This window comes from Triturus cristatus, chromosome 7 (assembly GCF_964204655.1).
Source record: "Triturus cristatus chromosome 7, aTriCri1.1, whole genome shotgun sequence".
In the NCBI taxonomy this organism is placed as follows: Eukaryota; Metazoa; Chordata; class Amphibia; order Caudata; family Salamandridae; genus Triturus; species Triturus cristatus.
In genome coordinates, this window is record NC_140590.1 from 853508441 (window position 1) to 853531187 (window position 22747).

At 42.9% G+C, this 22747-nt stretch overlaps 1 protein-coding gene across 1 annotated transcript in view; it reads right to left on the reverse strand.

The window, feature by feature from the left end:
- Positions 1 to 557: 557 nt before the first annotated feature.
- Positions 558 to 22747, reverse strand: part of LOC146810703 (proteinase-activated receptor 3-like) — a 68142-nt gene continuing 45952 nt past the window's right edge. The window contains exon 2 of the mRNA XM_085617777.1: positions 558 to 7573. Within this exon, the coding sequence (XP_085473903.1) occupies positions 6540 to 7573 (1034 nt within the window). The 3' untranslated portion in view covers positions 558 to 6539. The remainder of the gene's footprint in view (positions 7574 to 22747) is intronic.

The window sequence follows — 22747 nt, forward strand, 5'->3', positions numbered from 1 at the left end:
CTTTTGATTAGGTCCCATACAGTAGTTACCTCCCCTCCAAACTTTTCATGGCATATGTGAGCTCCTGTCTTCTCCACTCCACTGAGGGTATGTGTGGGCAAATCATGTAGTTCCCTGTTAGGATCTACGCCAAAGTTAACTACAAGGTCTGTCTTCTCTTCAGTGAACTTATTCTTCTACCTGGATGGGGTAGAATGCATTAAGGAGAATAGATCTGGCATCCACAAAATTAAATAATGAACACTACACAGTAAAAGTGGAAGAGGTCAGAGCCCAGGGTGAGAGCTGGATTTATTTGCTTGAAGGGTTAATGTTTGTCTGGTTAGTGTGATTCTGTTCAGGTGAATGTAGTTTACCTTTTCTGTCTCACTCCTGTTTCTGCATACAGAAGTGGAGATATGCTCAACTACTTGGACAACTCCTCCTACAGATGTATGCTTTGCAATCTTCCCTAAATGTACTAATAGTAACTTTACAGTGTAGTTGCAGTTACCGGACAGAAACCGAGACCTGGAGCTTGTGCATACCATACAGGTATAATGTGCAGAGATCTGCTATAGTATTTACAGTTTTTTTTTTAATGAAAATAAATACAGATCAAAGTCACTTAAAATGCTGCACACGTAGTACAATGCATTGCCTAAAACATTAAAAATATGACCCCTTTTCTGGCCAGGTCATGTTCCCTTCCAAATCTGATTGACAGGATAAGGGCACTCGTCTGCAGCAGGAAACAAAAATCTTGCAGCCATATATCTTATTCAAATAGAATACAAAAAAAATAATTTTTGTCATGAAAATTATTTTCTTCACATTTCTTGCATATTCATGTTTACATCACAAACACGGTTATTACAACAACAGTTATTCCAATGGGGTTATTCACAGTGTAGAATACATAACATCTTACATCTCATTTTAAGGTTTGATGTCTTGCATCTTAAAAGTGCCTCATAGTGAGATATATACATAATAATACTTATGTGAGTATAAGATTTTTAGCATGCACACTTAGTAACAAAGCAACAGAGCGTTTTATGAAAATGCAGTTAAAGTACCTTGTAATAGCAGAAATGCTACAGAAAACAACGCGTAAAAGAGGGTAGGTGAATTAAATGGACAGAGAGGCAGATGGGGCCTGGTGGCATAGAGAGTGTATAGGTGGGAGTAAGCAGGGAGTGAGAGAGGGGGTGTGAAATGCGGAAAGTGACACTTTGGCGCTTGCTGAAGAGGTGATTCTTTTGAAGGTATGGGGCATAGTGGGCATATACTTCGATGCAGTTTCCTTGTAAAATGCACATTACCCTTCTGCAGAGCTGGTCGCTAATAGGGGTGCTTTAATAGAGGCGCTTTCAGTGGTCCTAAAGTGTTTAGATAGGGTAAACACTCAACTGAAGACAAATTATGAAACATGGCGCTTATTTACAAGCCCATTGCGCCGCTGGTGTGTCACTTTTATTGAGGCACCAGCAGCGCAATGGGCTTCCCCATATTGACAGGGCAATGTAAAGTCACCGTGCGAGACTTTTCATGACCTTGTTAATATTTCAAGTCAAGTCAAAAGAACTTTATTTCGGAGAATCTCTCCATAAAAGGTAGATAAAATAAGAATATAAAAACATTTAAAACCATACATTTGGTAGTTAAAAAGTAATTAAAAAGGTTGGAACATTAGAACACCAAGACAGCGATATATCTGCTAATTACATAAAATCATGTACAATTTAACCCAGTGCAAAATTAATCAGGTTAGCATTTTCAGGTACCGTTTTCTCTTATGCCAGAAAGCCCCCAGAAATTTGGCCACAGCAAACACAATGTGAGCAGCCATTTCACTCTTAAGAATTCTGAAGGCTTCGTGGCACCTGGTAAAACCCAAATTCCTACAAACGGGAATGATCCATTTTCTGCGCACCTCACTGTAGCCCGGACAAAAGAATATAATATGCAGCTCAGTTTCATCGCATACTCTGCATGCCGGGCAGGTACTGGGTGCAGACACAGACCAATGACTAGTGAATGCACGTATTGGCAGGGACCCGTGCCTCCATTGTAGATAAAGCTTCCTAATTAGTACAGGGTAAATATTGTCCAGGATTAGTTCAAAGCTGTAGGCATTTTTAATACAAAGGAATTGGTGCGTTACAATCCCTAGGGTTATAGAAGGTCGGAATGTGGGAGCCCTAGAATTATAATGCAATTTGGTTAAAACCTTTTTGGGAAGCCTGGGGCAAGCATCCTGGGGGTCGTTCCAAAGAGCATCAAGACCTAGGGCCACCAGATTGTTCCTTACAAATTTAAACCAGGCAATGTTCCCCGAATTTGGAAGACTAAGGACTTCCTGCAAGCCCTGTCTGTAATGAATCAATTCGGGTACAGCCCACAATCTCCGCCAATAAATCAGAGGGCGAAGCGCCAATTCTTCTTCCAGGGGTCTGATGCCTAGGTCAAGTCTTAATGGTACTAAAGGAGTACTTGGAGGAAGGGCTACTAGGCACCTAAGAAACCTATTCTCCTCTTTTGTCAGACTAGCCAAGACTTTGTGACCCCATAATTCGCTGCCATAGATAGCGGCTCCTCTGGCTTGCACCCTGTAGATGTGGAGCGGAGGGCCTATGGGTTTGAGGGTCGACCTGTTCTTCCCCACCATCCTTAGTATCCCACCCACGTGTTGCGCTAGTTTCAACCTTGCTTTCTCCTGATGCGGACCCCACCCCAATTCCTCATTAAGGGTTACACCAAGATATTCAAAGGTGTTGACTCGTTCTAGCGTGTTGTTGCCTATGCGTGGAATACGGTGGAACCTGGGTGGCGGATTGAAGGCCATAAATTTGGTCTTTAGAGTGTTAATCTCCAATCCGTGCTCTCTACAAAAGTCCCCCAAAGCCGTCCAGCACACGCTGGATTCCCATCGGCGACTTGGAGAGAAGGAGGGTATCATCCGCGAACATAATTTCCGGAACCCTCCTTCCCGCCAGCTTTGGGACGTCGGAATTGGGGACTTTATTGAGGTGATCAATAACCCCGTTGACGAAGAGGCAGAACAGGGTCGGTGCAAGTACACACCCCTGTCTTACCCCTCTGTCAACGGGGAACTTATTTGATAGGGCGCCATACCTACCACACCTCACTTGAGCATAAGTGTTGGTATGGAGGCGGATGATCATTGACAAAAGATCACCTGGCACCCCGGCTCTAGCCAGCACTTCCCACAGCTTACCACGTGGAACCAGGTCGAAGGCTGCCCTTAGGTCCACAAATACAGTATAGAGGCTGCCACCCTCCAACTGTATTGTTTTCCAGTATAAAAGTGACAGTCTAAAGACCTGGTCTATGGTGGAGGTCTTTTGCCGAAACCCAGCCTGGAGGGGGCTCAAAATGTCCTTGTCTTCGATCCAGTCCAAGAGACGATCCAACAGAAGCCTCGCAAAAAGCTTCTGAGGGACGTCTATCAGACTGATCGGTCTGTAATTAGCCGGGATTAAAGGTGAGCCCCTTTTAAAAATAGGCACGATCTCCGCCCCAAGCCAAGTGGGGGGGACCGCCATACCGTGTGCGATGGCGTTGAATAAAACCAAGAGGTAGGGGGCCCAGATTCTAACCTCGTGCTTTAAAAGGTCGCCTGGAAGCTTGTCAAGACCTGGCGCTTTTCCCGAGGAAAGGCGAGTAATTGCCATTTCCAATTCCTCCAAATTAAAATCTCCCATCTCGGGAGAATTGTCAGTGGTTAGGGCGGCTAATGCCCCAACCTGAGTTATTAGATGGTCCAGCCCAGGCGCACTGTAGAGCAACGAAAAATGTTCCTCCCACACTTCAGGCGCGATGTTTCCCTCTATAGCCAAAACAGGCTCAACTGAGCCATGTTTGACTATTTGCCAAAATTTCCTTGGGTCTCTGATTTTAAGTGCAGTTGTCATTTCTGACCAGTTCTCCCAGTCCCAGTCTATTTTGGCATTTTCAAGGAGGAGCTTGTAGACAGCCCGCTTTTCCCTAATTACCGATAAGGCCTCCTTATTTTTAAATGCCCGGAGAAGGTCTGCCTTGGCTTTCCTACAGCTGGCATTGAACCATGAGGTTGTTTCTCTCCTCACTTTCCTGTCCCGGACCACAGGGTTCAATACCTCGGCAAGATTGTTGCACAGGGTCTGATGAATGTCCCCAAGGGAAATGCACCCGTCGGGCGAGGGCAATAGTGGGAGAAGTCTACCCACCTTTTCAAGGGCTGATGCCACCAGCTCATAGATGGTCCTGATGCAGTTTGGTTTCTCTGAGAGTTTATCCCACCTTATTCTTCGCCTATTGCTAGATAAGGTTAAACTTGGGGCGCTTGCTCTATTTTCTGGGACAGCAGCATTAAGAAAGCCGTCAACAGCCAGGGAGAGGATCAGGCCATTGTGGTCACTGTCGAACCTGGGGGCTATTTTAAAATCTAAAACTAGTTTCCAGTCCTGAAGTTTGATCATTATGTAATCTATCCGGGACTCCTGGCCTAGTCTATTAAAAGTTGGTTAATATTTCCTTTTCACGCCTCACTCTGTGTTAAAGGAACGTTCCATAGGTGTTGCTGTGGGTGTTCCCACACAACATCCATGAAACTTGACCCATTCCCAGATATACAACATTTTGTAAACCTGGAAAAGCATCAGAATCCTACGCCTCCCCTGGGTTTCAACAAGAAAAATACTTTTATTTCTCCTCGTTTTTTCCTCTTTCTATGCGTGCTACATTGTACAACATGCATAGAAAGAGGAAAATTACTTTAATGATTGTTTTTGTGCAGGAAGGTGTCCCTTCTTGCAGAAAAATAATCATCCCCTCAGTGCAGGCACCCTTGCAAAATGACTCAAGGGTGTCTGCACTGGTGCACGAGTGCTGTTTGTGCGATGGCGCTGCGGAGGACAAGAATGCACCATATTTTGTAGATCCGGCCAGTGACGGAAGGTGCAGGTAAGAGCAGTGTGGTGTGGTGAGTTTAGGTGGTGACAGACGATGAGGGGAAAAAAAAAACACTTACCTTGCGCTCGCTGCATCACTGAGTTGACAATGTGACGAGTGCAAGGTAAGTGTTTTTCTTTTTTTTTTAAATCCCTCGACGTCGTCGGTCGACCCCCCCGCTCCCCGCCCTACCACTCTTACCTGCACCTGCCATCACTGGATACAGCGCATTCCTGTCCTTTTATTTTGAGTCACAGCAATGCAGGAGGAAGACTTCCTACGCTGCTGTGCATCAAAATATTGTATGAAGCCCATGATTGGGAAATTAAGAACGAGAGGCAAACCTTTATATCAGAAAGTGTGTACTTGTTGGCTCATTGTCTGCTCAGTGCAACATTGTACAAGTTTTAAACTATTTTACGTGGGAAGGTCGATAGACAATGGTTAGCAAAATGGTACTCCTAGTCTTCCATGTAAGGCAGAATCATTAACTGTGTATGTTTCTTTCCTAGGAACTCAGGGCCTCCTTTACTCCACCGCTCCACTGATGCGTCACTTATTTTGATGCACCGACAGCACAATGGGCTTGCCCATGTTTACAAGGCCAAGTAAAGTCACCCTGTGTGGGCCACTTTCACAAATTACTCTGTGTGAAAGGGGCGTTCCGTGGGTGTTGCTGTGGGTGTTCCCACACAACATCTATGGAACCTGACACATCCCCTGGGAATACGTCGGAATCCTAAGCCTCCCAGGGTAGGCATAGGAGTGGCGCAACGAGGAGAAATACTTTCATTTGTCCTTGTTTTTTCCTCTTCCTATGCAAGCTGCGTTCTGCAGCACACATAGAAAGAGGAAAATGCTATCAATGATTGTTTTGTGCAGGAAGGTGTCCCTTCCTGCACAAAAACAATCATCCCTGCAACGCAATCACCCTTGCAATATGACACTATGGTGCCTGCACTGGTGCATGGCAGACAATTGTGCCCCAGTGCAGGGGAAAACACACTGATACGTTGTATTGTTGTTAGTATGACGCATCCCTTTGCTTTTAAAATGACGCCACTCGGGCAGCAAAATGGCTTGCAGCACCACGCTGCATCATTTTGTAGTAAATACGGCCCTCAGTGTATGTTCTATGGAACTGAGAACTATTCAGTATCAATGTGCATAAACAAGTAAACAAAATACAGCAGATAATGCGGCAAAATATACCATATAATATATCTTATATTTAGCATTTCCTTGTTCCGTATATTTGTTCCTTTTGCTGCTTAATTAAGATACTCTGTTTACACGTTGGCCCTACATGCCGGATGATTCCAGTGGCCTAGATTATCCATTAATGGTTTCGATTTTTCTGATAACAAGGGCTAGAAGTTTCAGTCGGGACTCTGGGGAGGCTTTGTTTCTTTATATACAAGTCATCATTGCAGAAAAGTCAAGACAGTGGATAACATTTAGTCTATGCTATTGTATGCGGCTAGACGTGACTTTCCACTTCTGGGCACCATTGCAGACAGAGTTGAATGTGGACTTCATTAAGGAAACCGGTGTTCTCTGAATGTCCACATTTTACCTTTGTGGATGAATAGCGGCCAGTAGATTCAATCACTGCTCACTGTAGCTTTCTTTTGAAGCAACTGATCAGATGTTCTTCCCAAAATCAAGCTGTTGTTCTGTTTCTGGAAGCACACTGCGGTCTTCACCACTTCCCGGAAATCCCTTGACGTAAAGTAATAGATGAAAGGGTCAATGCTGCTATTGAATGATCCAAGTGCGAGGGCGAGGGTGTACCATCTGTACAGCTGGTTCTGGTGTTCCGGCGAGCTGTTAATGGAGTAGCCGAAATAAAGGACGTTGCTAGGAGTAAAGCACAGGAGGAAAGTAACAAACACAAGGAAGACTAGGCAAATCACGCGACTGTGGTTCTTCCTCTTGGATATGAGGTTTAAAATTATAGAACCATAGCAGAACACAACGACCAAAAAAGGGATGACAAACCCAATAACAACCAAGCCCAACATGTAGTAGAGCAGCCAATCATACTCCGAGCATACTGCGGTGATATCATGACAGGTGGTGATATCTGGATTTGTAAAAGTAACTGTCTGTGGAACCAGTAGAAATGGAATCAGGGCTGCCACCACCAGGACCCAAACTGCCACAGAGATGAAGAATGACTTTCTCCATCCCCGTGATCCTCTGGCCTTAAACGGGTGCACCAAAGAGAAGTAGCGGTCCACACTGATGCATGTGAGAAACAGGATAGAACAATACATGTTGACATAGAAGAAGGCAGTGGTCATCCGACAAAGGGCCTCGCCAAAGAGCCAGTTGTTGCCCAGAAAGTGGTAGGAGATTTTAAAAGGCAGCACTAAGATGAAAAAGAGGTCAGATGATGCCAAGTTGAGCAGAAACAGGGTGGATGGCACTTTCTTGATTTTGACAGCGAGGATCCAGATGGCCAAAGCATTGGCTGGCAGTCCAGTGAACAGCACCGTGGAATAGATGGTTGGAAGGAAAATGGTGGTCAATGGCCCTGTGAGCCATTCCAGCTGAGCGGTTTTTAGGAACTTTTCGGTGCTGTTGCAAACCTTATAGCTTCCAAGCTTCTGTCCACTTCTGGGATTCCCGCTCTCTAAGGAAAGAGAAAAGGTCATCTGTTCAGCAAAAAAGTTCAAAATAGAATTGCAAGATCACCTGAAAATAATATACTGCAAGAAACTTGTTTTTACATCACAACAATTCCCTGCTTAACTTGTCCTTCTTGAAACGGAAGCCGTCTTCACACAAGGCATTGAGTGAGTTCTTGAGATGCGGCTGGTTGGCCAGGAAGGAAGCCAAAGTCAGGTCTCATTCATTGTAGGGGATCCCTGTTTCCTCACCTACAGCCACTTGAGGCAGGATCTCTTACTTAACATCGTTGTGATTGAACTTAGTGGCAATACATAATTATTAGTGGCAGTGTGGAATATAACATGGGCACAATCATTTGCATTAGGAAGTACTTTACAGTGTTGAAAAGAAATGTCTAAACATTGCAGTACATGTTTTAAATATAAAGCATGTGCTAAAGTAGGTTTTTGAGCAATTAGGACGTCTAGAGTGGTTATGATTGGTACTTCCCAAAGTAATTCCCCCCACCCCCCTTTTGTGGATTTTTCAGCTAGTGTTTGCTACACCTAAAATGCATCGAGGAAAGATCTTCGCCCCCTCCCCCTTCTTCCCATATCTGTTGTATTTGGAAGGAGACCTTCAGAAAAATCCTCCATTTATTCTAAACTTCCACATTCCCCCCCTGAGTCCGAGGTGATTACACGAAATGAAGCACATTTCACTCCGACATAAAGTGATTTCCGGCAAAAGGTCTCGGCTTCCTGTGGACGCAGGCCTGCTGCGGCGCCTCGAGGCACAGCATGCAGGCGTGAGCCTCGAAGAAGGATTGTCGAGACCATAGAGCTGCCACACGCAGCCAGAACAGTTCAAAACCGAAATAAAACTCCCGTGATGTTCCAAATATATAATGTCATCCTGGCTTTACTTTTTGAGCAATTGTCAAAAATGTAAGTGACCTCGGGGAATCTAAGTTGCGTCTTCAGAGGTGAAGGCATTTACTAATACAATAAATATAAATATGACTTTTTTAAACGATCAAAGTGTTATTCTTTATTTGTACAGTGCGACTATATAAACACCCACAATGTTACTTACCTCAGTGAATGTTGCTTATCTGTATTTTTAGCCTGTCACACTTGTGGGTGATTCCCGCCAAGTTACATCCTACTTCTATGGGTCTAGTGAGCATAATAGATTCTAGGCAGAGAGCCTATGGTCATAGTGTCCACCACAGCAGCAGCATAAACTTCACACCGTGTCTAGGGGTGTGCATAAGTACTGCTGAAAGGAAAGGACGGCAGTACATCCTTCTGCTAAGTTAAACCTTGGCCTTTTTTGGAGTATTGCTAAATTTTCGAATGTTTAATATTCCAGTTTAATTGGTGCCTTTCGAAGATCACAATGTTCTCAGAGGTAACTGCTACGGGATTTTGGGCATTGACTAATCAGAAACAGATTCAATGTGCAGGCAGCTAATTATCCTCTTGCATGTGTGGTGCAAAATCTACAAATAGAAACAGATGGAATAAGACCATTGCCTGTCTTGATGAGAACACCCTCTGAAGATAATTCCTCTGTTCCCTTCCACAAAACCTGTAGTTCAGGCCCCAGATATTTTTCCCGAGGTCAACCATTAAGACTAAAACCTAAGTCAGTATTCGGAATATTCCCCTGTTGCCTGGCCCCCGCCTGCACTTTTCGCTAGTTCCATGGTCAACATTTGCAATGACATCCTTACCTGTGGCCAAAACACACTCCTCATTGTGCATTTACTTTTGCTTTGTATCAACAATCTGAATAAGCAGTCCAGGCTTGTAGTAAGAACACCAGGAATGTAGCAACACAAAATTATACTCATTCAACCTAGCAAATATTCTAATGAGCCAAGCGGTGTGAAAGCTTCGTCACTGCCATTACTATGAAGAGAGGATAGCAGTGGTTTATGGTCAGTCCTGATGGGCAATGTTTTGTCCCAAGCAGTGCTTTAAATGGGAAAAAAATAGTGCAGGTATTCATTCAAATATGGCGAGTGGGCGGAGCTAGGGACGGGTCTAAAGGCAAGTTATGCGAAGCTTATTGACTTATATACTAGTTGCAGCACATACCAAAACACGAGAAATGTGTTTCTATAGACAAGAATGGTTAATTGGTTATTCAAAACGAAAGTCAAACACAGCGATATTTTAACATTTCCTCATTTTGTAATATTTCTCTCATTTTTCTCTCACACAAAAACACGCACACACAAGCAGGCAAACAGACAAACATAAGCAGACACACACAAAAGAATCAGGTGGGATTAAAGGCCTTTTAACCTCCTTACCTCCCACGGCTTTCCTCATTGTGCTTTCACTGGGCTACCTCGATTCCTTAAACACAGCATGAGGGCGAACGCCCAGATATCATGCCAATGAGCCCACACTGAATAGTTCAGCGTGGGCTCAGCTCAGGGCTGTAAAAGTGCTTTGGCTTTCAAAGAGACAGGCTACCACTAGAGGCCAATGCGCCTACCCTTCATGAGTACCGGTACTCTCCGCGGTAGTGGAGAAGTGCCGGTACTCAGAGTGATAAAAGTAATAAGTGCCGGTACTCAGTACCTGTGAGTGCCGGCCCATTAAAAGCACTGTTCCCAAGTATTAGTTTTGGAGTACTCATCGCTCCATGAAGAAGTCAGTGCCTTCCCCTTCAATGTGGAATATTCTGATTCAATTTGTGTCAACAATGTAGATTCACCATATACTGTTGCTACCTTGCCTGCCTTACTCTTACTAACAACAGCTTAGAGACCTTCACCGCTACCATCAACAGTGATTACATTTTGCAAACAGTAAAAAGGGACACAGGCAGTTTTATCAATCTTTTATCATGTTCTTGTAACTATACATACTAAAAGCCTTTTTTGATAGTAGCCTTAATGGAGCTGCCAACATTTAAAAATACTAAAAAACTTGCAAAAAAAATAATCGAAAAGACTCTGGAAGGGCTTAAGTTGACCTTTGTTGTCTTCATTATAAATTCTGTGGCCAGGTATTTAATTCCCTAGATACAAAATTTAGAGTTGTCCAGTTGAAGAGTCATCCCCTTGTCTTAAAGAATTTTCCAACACATTTTATAAAATCTAGTTATGTTTTTCAATTCCGTTGATAAAAACTCAGAAGTCATCATGGATTGCAACCATCCCTTCGATATTCAGAAACAAAATGTGAATAATCTGGTGGAATACCAAAGAAGCAGCAGCCAAGTCAATAGCATCCTAGTGTACCTAAATACACCATTAGGTGTTATAAAAGTGGCGATATGTCAAGACTATGCAGATTTTAAGTGCAAAGTACTGAAAACCTAATTTCACTAATCACTCATGTGACGTATAGATGACAATGCACCAGAATTTATTTTTGAGTGATCATAAAACAACATATAGTCTGAGTTTGCTTATCTTCTTTCCTACCAAAACTGTGGGAAAAACCCATTCGGCAGCATGCACCAAATCACTCCTGCCCGCAGAACACATTTCAGGTAACATTTCTTGTAACGGGAATATTCCTGAGTTTATGTTTGATAGGAGTCCCAATCAAGGGAGGTAGAAATAAGCTTTCACGTGGGTTCCCCCCTGCTTCCACATCAATTTAAACAAAAAAGGGGGGATGCCCACAAATTGATGGTACCTATCATCCCAGTGTGGTCCACTCTGGCTACCTTCCTGTTTTTTTATTAGGACTCTCACCTACTGTGTTCCCACTTCAGTGTTCTCCGTGGCCTTTTAGTAGTTGTGTGTGAGATCTCCGCACCCCGTGAGTTGGTGATGCGAAGCTGCTTGTGTCTTGCTCACACAGGGTGACCTCAATTGCACGTGAAATGCTACAAAGGTTGTGATTGGTCATGAAGGGTTGAGTCCCAGACACAGAGTCATTTAGAAACCATAGACAAAGTTTGCGCTATACATCTATCTCTTGCCATCCTCTTTTTTCTTTTACAAAAAAGACTTGTGTGCACTATTATTTAGTGCTCCAGTATTTTTGACCACCAATGAATTATAATTAAGCATGCCGCCTCTGTAAATTAATATGCGTGAAACACTGTAATAGCCATAAATGGTCTTGATGACACAACTGTGTTAGTGTTTGGGCAGTAGAATGTTGAAACAAGCATCGGCAAAGCCAATAGGTCTCACCTTTGTGAGGTCTATTGGCTTTGTCAATGTTTTTTTAGCCATGTTGTACATCAGCGCAGCTCTTGTGCTGCATGGTTAAAAGTAAAAAAAACAATATGATGCAGCCAGCGTCTGCTGCATCATAGCGTTTTTAAAAAAATGGTTTCAACAGTGCTGTGCAGCATGGCTGCTGTACAGCACTGTTGAAACCATTTTTTTAAAAACGCTATGATGCAGCAGTCGCTGGCTGCATCATATTGTTTTTTTTACTTTTAACCATGCAGCACAAGAGCTGCGCTGATGTTCAACCTGGCTAAATAAAACATTGATAAAACCAATAGATTTTGCATAGGTGAGACCTGTTCGCGTTGCCAATGTTTGTTTCTATAGGTATACACCTTGACATCATTACATTGCAACGGTTTATCTCCACAATATTGTTGAAAATAGACAATGCTAAATAGAATGCTAAATGGGGGACCTGAATCTGCCATAAGCTCAACGTGTTTGCTAGCAATTTCAATTATAACATTTGGTGGATTCTGAGGTTCCGAGTCAATGCCTGAAATATTAATTTCTACATAACTAGGCTTTCCTATTTCTTCATCAATACTCAAACCCTTATTGTGGATAGCTATTAATGATATCAATTATTATGTCATCTTAGTATGGCTTATTCTTTGAAGATTCTACTAAACCAAGGACTGAATTGCCTTTTGTATCCTCTTGATTATTCACCTCTCTCACCAAAGAACTTTTCTGGATGCCATCAGACTTCACACATGCACATTTGAGAATTGTCCTAACTTCCCACATCTAAAGCATTCCTTCCCCAGTGCCGGGCAAGATCGGAAGTAAGCCTGTTAATGTTTTGAACAACAACACGTGCATTTGTTTATAGCATTAGCACCCTGAAACATAATCTGCTGAGTTTTGTGAGAAAACTTGTCTATCTTGGCTTTGTCTTGTAAACTCTTGCCGTAAATAGCTATTACTTGATTTTCTATAGGGCCGACATTGAATACTTTGATTGAAGCATTTGACCCTTCTACACTTTTGGCTATACCATTAGTCGACTAGAATGGGGGTGCCAAGTTGTTCTCGGATTGTTTTTTTCAAAAGTATAAGAATTAAACAGGCAAAAGCTGATGGGAGGAATGCCTGCAAATAGTCTAAAACTCTGGCAATCACTATGGGCAGCATTCCAACCCATAATTGTTCATCCACTGTGTCTCTCTATGCAAATCAGTACTGATCCTACTGTTCATGGGAACAGTCCATCCCAAATTGCCAGGAATGGTCCTCTCCAGGAGGGAATCCAATCTACTATAGAGTTTGGCCTTGTTAGACCTCTGCAGTGAGGTATAGCTTGGATACTATGATACAACAAGCAAGAACTGATGTCTGGGAACACCCTAACCACTTACAGCATTGCATCCAGTTCACACAAGATGATGGGGGGGATGCTTACAAATAGTCAGAAACACTGGCAATTGCACTGGGTAGCATTTCACCGCATCATTTCCCCCCATTGTGCCATTCTAATTAGAGGCCCACCTTATGAAAATCAGTGCTGACCCTGCTCCTCTTGGGAACAGTCCATCCCGAACTGGCAGATGTGTTACAGAAGGGAACACAAGCAACCCCAGACCGAATGGGGCTTAGTTATACCTCATGGAGGTATGGTTTGGATAATAAGTCACACAGTGCCTCTCATCACCTTTTGTGTGACTGAAGTGTAAAAATTAGACCATTCTAAGACATTATGTGGCTCCTCTTTAAAAAGTGTGTTTAGTCTATCAAAGACTTCAGTAAACCAATCATAATCTTGAACATCCATCTCTTGGGGTGGTGTTGGTGGTAGTAAATGTTCAAACACTTTTTTACTTTAGATTCTCAATAAATTCAACAAAGTCTTTTTCTTTTTTAATCAAAGGAATCATCAATTGCAAACATGTAAGTTTTAATTAATCTCTGTCACATTTCTTTGTAGGTTGTTGAGGCTCATTTAGGAAAGGTGGATGTCTTATCACACAGCATTGTGGGCTGGGTGATAAAGCTCTACAGGTAATTAAATGTATAAGAATGCAGAGTCAGGATGTGATTAGCAGTAAATTGCATACTTAGGGCCTGATTATGACTGTGGTGGCCTGGGAGCAGGCCGCCACGGCAGCGGCCCGCTCCCACACCGCCAAAGTCGACTGACGACTGCCCGCCAGATTATGAGTTTCCTCATGATCTGGTGGGCAGTGCTTTGGCGGACCAGCAGCGGTTGAGTTCTAAGGCTTATAAGTGAGCCTTTGTACTGCAGCGCCCAGGGAGCCCCAACGCAAGTTTCTGCACAGCATGGACTGTGCAGTCCATGCCATGCAGGAACTGGGGTGCATGCACATAGGGGGGCACACCAAGTGCCACCTTGCATGCACCCTCATGCACAGGGGCACTGGGGGATGTAAGGCCCCCTTACTTTCCTGACCGCCACACTTTTCATGGTGGGATCACCGCCATGAAAGATGTGGAGGTCAGGAAAGTTGTAATATGCTTGGCGGTGCCGCAACAGCTACGCAAGCATATTGCTTCCACAGACCACTCCTCCAAATGCTGAGGGATCGCAGACCCCAGTGTTTGTGATGTTCCTATGGTGGTCTGCCTGCCGTAGTCACAATACAGCGTCCGACCGCTGGTGCAGCGCTCCCCCACTGCTACCCCACCTACACCATGGGTTTGACAGCCCAGTGGACTGCCAAACTCGTAATCAGCCCCTTAGTCAATAACTCCAGAACATTGTGCTAGTAACATGTGAACAGACAGTTAGGAAGAAAGTAAGTCCCTATTTACTTGCCATGAGTGAAGTTCAGTAGGGATAACTGCAGGAACGGCCCCTGCAGGTAAGAGTGGTGGGGCGGGGTGGGAAGGGAGTCAACAAATGTCGAGGAAAAAAAATTGAAAAAAAGAAAAACACTTGCCCTGCACTCGCTACATCGCCAAGCGCAAGGTAAGTGGTTTCTCTTTTTGCTGTACATATGAGAAAAGTCTTTGTCACTTTCTAGCTTGGCGTAGACCACACTACTAATCTTATGTTTAAAAACAGACATTTGAAATGAACAGATTTGGCGTGTCAGTGGTGTTGTAGAATGTTCCATACATAGGAACTTATCTCCACTTAAACTGCCCAGAGGTCCCTACTTCCTTTGTTGCATAATTTATGCTGCACTCTAAGCCAGAAAAGGCAATGTTTTAACTTATAATGGTTGCTTCCTTGTGTCTGGACAAAGCTATACCTCTCTGATGAGCTCTAATAAGAGCAAAACATGTGTCAGGGATGGCTTTTATTAATTTGTATAGTGGTTCCTCCCTTTGCAGGAAAAATGGCAAAAGGATTTGTCACTTTATAGCTTGGTAAGGATGGCACATGCTAATCCTTTGCTTGAAAACTAGAAAGAGCAAGAAAACCAGACATTTGAGGTGAGTAGATTTTGAGAGTGGGGGTGTGTGGTAGAGTATTCCATACATAGGACCATCTGTCCACGTAAAGCTTGGTAATTGCCAGTATATAAATATATATGTATATATATATATATATATATATGCAATATATGTGTCCGGAATTTACTGCTAATAAATTGTAAATGACTCAAGACCCTGCTGTCTGGAGTTACCGCTTTTCTTGGTATACCGAGGGTGACAGGAAATATATATATCACCTACTGGCGGTCACCACTATGTAGTTGTAGTTAGGTTTGTTTTTCCATTAAATGAGCGTTTTTTCGTTTGCTAATAACTTTGTCCCAGTTTGACAGATCTTCACAAAACTTTCCAAAAAAGGTTAATCCACCTCAGCTCCTTCCTGGAAAGTTTTGGGGTGATCTGTGAATAGGGGAGTGAGAAAAAAGGGGGTCCCACAACGCGAATTCCCATGCATTATTCATAGATTTCCTTGGGCAAGGCTACAGCAAAAAGTGCTGAACGGAATTACACCAAATTTGCCTGGAAGCTAGCTCTTGTTCCTCAGATTGTGCTTTTTGTGATTTGGTGTAAATCCGTTCAGTAGTTTTTGAGAAATTAAAGGCCAAAAATAATTGTATATCTGGACGGTTGGGTCCACGAGAGTCTTGAGTGACCTTCGCGGGAGTGCCAATTTAAAAATAGAGTGTTCTGATTGGCTAAGGAAGCTTTATTTCCCTTGGACCATCTCGCTCCTGCAGAAGACAGACTCCAGCGGGAGCGAGCTGTTTGATTAGCGGTCAGCAACATGAGAAAAATGTTGCTTTAGTCATCGATCCTGAAGTTAAAAAAATAAATAAAAAAAAGAAACACAAGGGGTTTGGGTAGGAATACCCTGACCTCCTAGGCCCAATAGGGAAGGCCCAGAAGAAGCCCCCACAGGGGCCAAAAGGTGAATAAAAAACAAAATGGCAGCTGGGTCGCATTTAATAGCTTTATGGCCCAGGGAGGTCAGCCCCCAGGGGTGTGTTCATAAAGGTGAGGGGTGATGCATTGTCCCCCATCCAAGCCTCAAGATGCCCGTGGAGCTCCCCCCGGGGCCAGGTAGGGGCAGCGCAGGCAGGGAAACCTATGTTTGCTCTCATTTGGTAGGAGCATTTTTTTATTTTCCGACATGTGAGAGCAAAGACTAGGTCCACTCCCAGTCGGCGGGAGCTTTGAAAATGCTCTGGCCAGCTGAGAGCAGACTTTCAAAATATTGCACCCACCCAGAAGGAGCAGCATCAGCTTCCCCTGCAGCCCCAGTGAGAGTATAGAGGGTGCCATGCTTGGAAATCAGATCACCAACATATAACAGTGGAGAGCACCAGGGGATGGGCTGGGCTTCCGGGACCGAAATCGGCCTAGGGAGCGGGTCGCCTGTCCCGCTCCCCCTAAAAATCATGTCGGGGAATAGGGTCCTTGGGACCAAAATCGGCCCGGGGAGGGAGGAAGCATGCCACCTTCCCTGAAAATCAACCTGGGGCTTGGGCGATGGGGTCATTAAGGCCAAAATCGGCCCAGGGAGGGCAGGCCCTACACACCACGCTCCCCTTTTTTAAAAAAGAGTGGCCCTTGGGCATAGGGTCCCCAGGCCTTAGCAAGGCTCAGGGAGGACACTACTTCCCTTTATTTAAATAAGTACCCCGGGGATGGGATCCCCAGAGCTGATTCACTTGGAGAAAGGGGCCTCCTCTCGATAAAAAAATACATGCTCTAGGCCTAGGGGATGGGGTCCCCAGGGCCTAAAGAGGCTCCAGGTGAGTACCCCTCTCCAGTTACTTTTAGAATTGGCCCTGGGGGATGGGGTCCCCATGGCATAACAAGATTTGGGGAGGGGGGCTGCGTGGCCCCCCTCCCCTTTAATTCGAAAACAAATGGTCCCCTGGGACTTATAAGGTGATGTCATCAATAATGTAATTTGAGATGTCATCAGTGATGTCATAAATGATGTCTTATAACATGCCATGAGTGATTTCATATGTGAGATCATAAGCAGTGCATGACAGGGGCGCAAATTATAGTTAGCTCGGCTAACTATTATTGGTGAATTTCTGTGGGGTTTTATAGCTCAAAAAGTTGTCACTGACAAACTCACCTAACTATAATGTTACTTTAACCTGTGCTTTTTTCAGTGACTATATACTCAGGTATACAGATTACCTACTGGGGGTCGCCAGTAGGTAGTTATAGTTAGGGCTCAGTTTCTATCAAAAAAGTTGATTTTCAGTTGCCTATATCTTTGTCGCCAATTGATTAATCTTCATAACATTTACCCCAAAATGTCCCTCTCCTTCAGCTGCTGCCTGGAAGGTTTTGGGTCATTTGTAAAATGGGGGGGGCGACAAAAAGGGGGTCCCAAACACATTTTGCCCATGTTAATTCCCACAGGACCTTTAGACATGACTACAGCCCGGACCGCTGGATGGAATTACACCAAATTTGGCAGAAAGCTAGCTTTTGGTCCACAGCTCGTGCTTTTTCTGATTTCGTGAAAATCCATTTAGTAATTTTGGAAATATTAAGAGAAATCCAAATTTGTATATATAGGGACGCGGATCCTCCGCGGAGCCAGCTGCCTCCCATACTGAAATCTGATTGGCTGCCAAGTCTTGAACTAGGAAGTGTTGGCAACCATCTTGGGACTCTGCTTGATTTGAATCCCACCACATAATGTAAAAAAAAAAGAAAGGGGGGCATTGTAGGACTAGCCTGACCCCATTAAACTGGTGTGGGGACCCACTGGGACCGCGCCAAGTGTTAAAACCAGTTTTTCTTTTATAGATTTTGCAGCAAAATCATGGGGGAAGGGATCCTTGGATTCACAGCAAAACTGAAAAAAAGCAAGGGCTCCCACGCATCTTTTGTGAGGAAGCCCCCAGGTAGGCCAAATCCAGAGTTCGTGAGGGCATTATAAACATAAAAGAGGGGGGTGCTTGGGGGCCCCATCCAAGGCTTAATTAAATCCCCAGGGACCGCCACCTCCCCAGGGCACTTTCAAAAAAAGGAAGCGGGCGGGCCCACTAGGCCTGCTTGTGCCCCAGGGACCACCACCTCCCCAGGGCAAAACAAAGTAAATAAAGGCAGGGGGATCCACACAGCTCTCCTGCAGCCCCAGAGTGGTGTGAGAGACTGTGTGAGTGAGTGGCTCTATGGAGGACTGAGGGGGTGTGCGAGTACTGGTATGGGTCTGTGATTAGGTATGTGTGTGGTTGTGTGAATGGGCATAAGGGAGGTTGTATGGGGGTGTGGGTGGTTCTGTGGATGATGTCCTCATTGATGTCATTTGAGATATCAGTGATGTCACTGACCATGTCATGAGTGAGGTAATATGTGAGGTCATTGGGGGGCGCAAGTTGTAGTTACCTCAGGTGACTAGAACTGCTGATTTTCTATGGTTTTGTATTAGTGAAACGTGAGCATAACTATAACGTCCCTTCAACCTTTGTTTTTTTTCAGTGAATATATATACATATATAAGTATATATATATTACCTACTGGCGGTCACCAGTAGGTAGTTATAGTTAGGACCTAGTTTCCATAGGAAAGCGTTTTTTTATAACTTTGGTGTCGTTAGACCAATTTTCATGACATTTTCCCAAAAAACTGTCAAAGTAGGTTTTGTGTGTCATGGAAAGTTTGGGGGTGATCTGTGCAGTGGGGACCGAAAAATAGGGGCATGAAAAAAGGGTGCGTTTGTAATCTTAATTCCCATAAGAATGCGTTGTCAAACCTACAGCCCGAACTGCTGGATGAAATTACACCAAATTTGGCAGAAAGGTAGATGTTGTTATGCAGATTGAGCTTTTTGCTTTAGATATATCTCTGGCCACGGATATTTCACGACAATTTCGCAATGATTCGTAAATGCACGCACCAACAGAAATGCTCTGAATGGCTGAACACAACCTGAACAGAAGGTTGAGGCTGCCATTTTAGCATCCGGGAACATAAACTTAATGGAACATGGTGGAGATACTCTGACCCCATGTTTGAGAAATGGGTGTTGTGTCCAAAATGGATTTTTTAAATTGTGTGCGATATTTGCGGCGCCGCCGTGAACGTCAGCGTGGCCCGCTGTGGGGAGGTCGTGGCTATTGTGGCAACACCGCAATTATTGGTGGAAATATAAAAAAATATATCGGTGAATCATTAATACACATTGTATTATATTGAGATTCTCATAAATGTTTTTGTAGAGTTATTTAGATAGTGAGTTACCTAGGGTGATGGTTAGATTTTGTTATATAGTTATAACTTTTTTATGTGGTGGTGGCTATTAAATTCCTGCTTTTGCTTTCTGCTTTTGCACCATATACGCGGGGATCGCAATTACCGATGTCATCGCCATCTCTGGCCTCACTGTGAAAACGGAAAATAGGTTTTAGAGATGGTTGTTCTAGAAATACCCTAGAAAAACATGAGTTTGAAGCATACAGTAATAAATCCCTAGTGTGTAAAATACTGTAATATGTGTGCAGATATGTGTTTGTCACATTAATGACAAGGCGCTATTGTCGCGTTTAACAGCGTCATCGCGATTCCTCGAATAACCACGGAAATGGAAAATAGGTCTTAAAGATGGATTTTAAAGAAACTTAATGCCAAAACATGAGTTTAAACATGTTTTTAAAGAAGCATGTATATAGTAATAAGTGTAGCTCAATGTTTCGAATGGATTTTTATACTTATTATGTTTGGATGTGCTAGTGAGCGTTCAATGTCTGCTTTTGTTTTCCATTCAAACGACGTATCTACAACCATTGCGACTTCATTGCAAAGATTCCCAAAAACGAAAAACATTTTTTTTTTAAAGAAAATGAGCAATATTTTGGGTGCAAGAGTGGCTCTAACAAGAGCCTTTGTGTTGATTGTGTATATATGACAGTGACACATAAGACCAGATGAAGAGTTTCAGGTTACTTAGAAACACCCTTTTTCCTTCATCTGTAAAGTGTACTCCACCATTTCTATAAATTCCATGCATGTCAAAACGCAGTTTGTTGTTATAGATACAGCCCATGTTATGGTCTCGGAGGAAAGCAGAAACCGTTTTTATTAACATGTGTCTTGGCTTTGTCAATCTGTGGACCGAATTGATTTGATCACTTCAATTTCTGTTTTTGGCATACAATAGAGTACACCAAGACAGTGTGAGGGGAAACTGAAAACAGTTCTGCAAAGGTTGCTTTCATTAGGATTTCCAGCCCTACCTCAGTCAGTGTGCCTAGGTCATTGCCACCACAGTGCAAAATCATGAGGTGAGGAGCTCGAGAATCCACAATGGATTTAACCAAAGCCAGCAACTGATGAAAGTTTAACCCTCGCTGGCCAAACCAAGTAATCTCCACATTTGGTAAACCGAAGTCACTGTCAATACCTCTATTTTTGCAGCCTCTTTATCCCAAGAGACATAGCTGTGGCCCACACTAAGCATTTTGGAGTGAAGGAGCAATAGCAGTCAGGAGAAGGCTGGAACTAAATTAGCTAGTTTTCCAAATGAAAAACAGTTAAAATTGAATTTTTTTTTAAAGATATATTTATTGGATGTTGTGAATAAAACTAGGTGTGTTGGATGCCTTCGCAACAAGTCCTATTATTGGCTGATTAAAAAACATTTATTACAGACATAGATATGCTTTTGAATCTGTGAAGTAAACCACACATGCTCTATCTTTTTTGGAAGTTTTATGTTCCTTCTAGAATGTTCTATGAACTTGTGACCTACTGGTTTTACTGGGTTGCAAGGTACACTGAGCTAAGAGTGTAATGGGGGAAGGGTGTTAAAGAGACAGAATATTTTTTTTAAGTTGAGTTATGACACAATTTAAGTAATGGCAAACTTTTATTTCCAACTCAGGACTATGTAACAAACGCTTGTTCAGTATTTAAATTTAAAACAACTGAAGGTAAATATTGGTATGGACTTCCGTTTGTTTCACAATGACTCCATGATGATCATGAAAACATCTCAAACATGTGGAGACAAGAACCTTGTTTTGGAACAGAGGGGAAGGGTTAACAGATGCTAACCATTCACAGGTGGAGATGCAGTGATCTAAAATTAAAGATATGATTTTGTTTGCTGCCTTTATCATGATCATAGAGTGGAAACTTGAAGAGGTTGCCATTTTATAGTTGCTTTCTATGAGAGTGGTGTACCATTCTTGTGTTTACTTTTTGCAGATCTTAACAGTGTCAAAACTATCCAGAAAGAGCTAAAACAACAATATAATCAACAAACTCAATTCACCTTTATTTATATAACTTTTTAATTATTTAAAAATGTGAATTAGAAATGAAGGTGTATATGGGAGTTTGATTAAAATGAGTATCACAGTGATGTGAAACAAATATATTAGATAAACTTTATCTGACAGTGGGAATGTGTTTAAGATTTTAGTACTGTTGAAAATTACCATGAGCAATGCCTTTAAAAATCACAATGTTTTAAATGTCTAAGCATTATGTGCAGAATAGATAAATCTATATTATTTGCATTCCGGGAGTTGTGGTTTTAGTCACATATCAAACAGGAGTAGTATAGTCAGAAACAAAGGATAAGAAAATGTGCTGTGTCTGTATATGAATTATAAAGTAGTGATACTTCTGTATTTTGTGGATTGTGCTCCCGATATACAACAATGGACAAGTTAGCACATATACACAAAAATCAGAGTTACAGGTTAGATGTTTTGTAAATACATATGGTTTTTTGTTCTTCGATAGTTCAATTGAGTTACAGCTGGTACTGTGCCTACAGGCTTTGCACTCCCCACATACATAAAAACCTTATATTGTGTTTATGTTGCTCTTTGATTGAACCATACTTTTACTTAAACAGGCCTGTAGTAAAGTAAGAGATGCAAAAAGGGAAGATTTATTGATTCCGAAAGCTAACGACAAGACTGAAGAGCAACCAGTTAGATTTATCACCTCATTTAGTTACCAAGCATGGGAGGTAAAACGAAGCCGTAAGAAATTCTGGCACGTTTTGAGAACTGATGACATTCTTATAAAATATGTTGGTGAGAACCCACAGGTCACTTTTAAAAGGAGTATGTGAGAAGGTGGGTTGGTATATGCTGTCCAGTAGTTAAAGTGGGCCCCTTGTACCAGGCCACACAACCCATATGATGTATTAGATCAAAGATAACCTTATTGAAAGCTATCCTAGTGGTAGCTATGGAGAGTAGCGTTCAGGCTTAATCTTGAAGGAATGTAAAGCAGCTTGTTTTACCAAAATATCACCTCCTGAATGATTTAAATGAAAGGTGAACCACACGGTATTTATAGAAAAATATGTATTTATTAATATAACACTTTCTACTAGTCTCTACATGAGACTAGGGCACAAAGCACACAATACTAAATCAATAGAACATTTGTAAATAGCGAAATACACAGCGGGCTCCAGGGTGAGACCGAACCATATACTAAACAAATGGTATAACCACAACGACTTCACTAGACACCGAGCCTAGAGCACGTAGAATCGTTCGGATCCCAAGGAACCACCAAGAGGAGTACAACCCTATGGGAAAGTCGCGGTTGGAAATTTA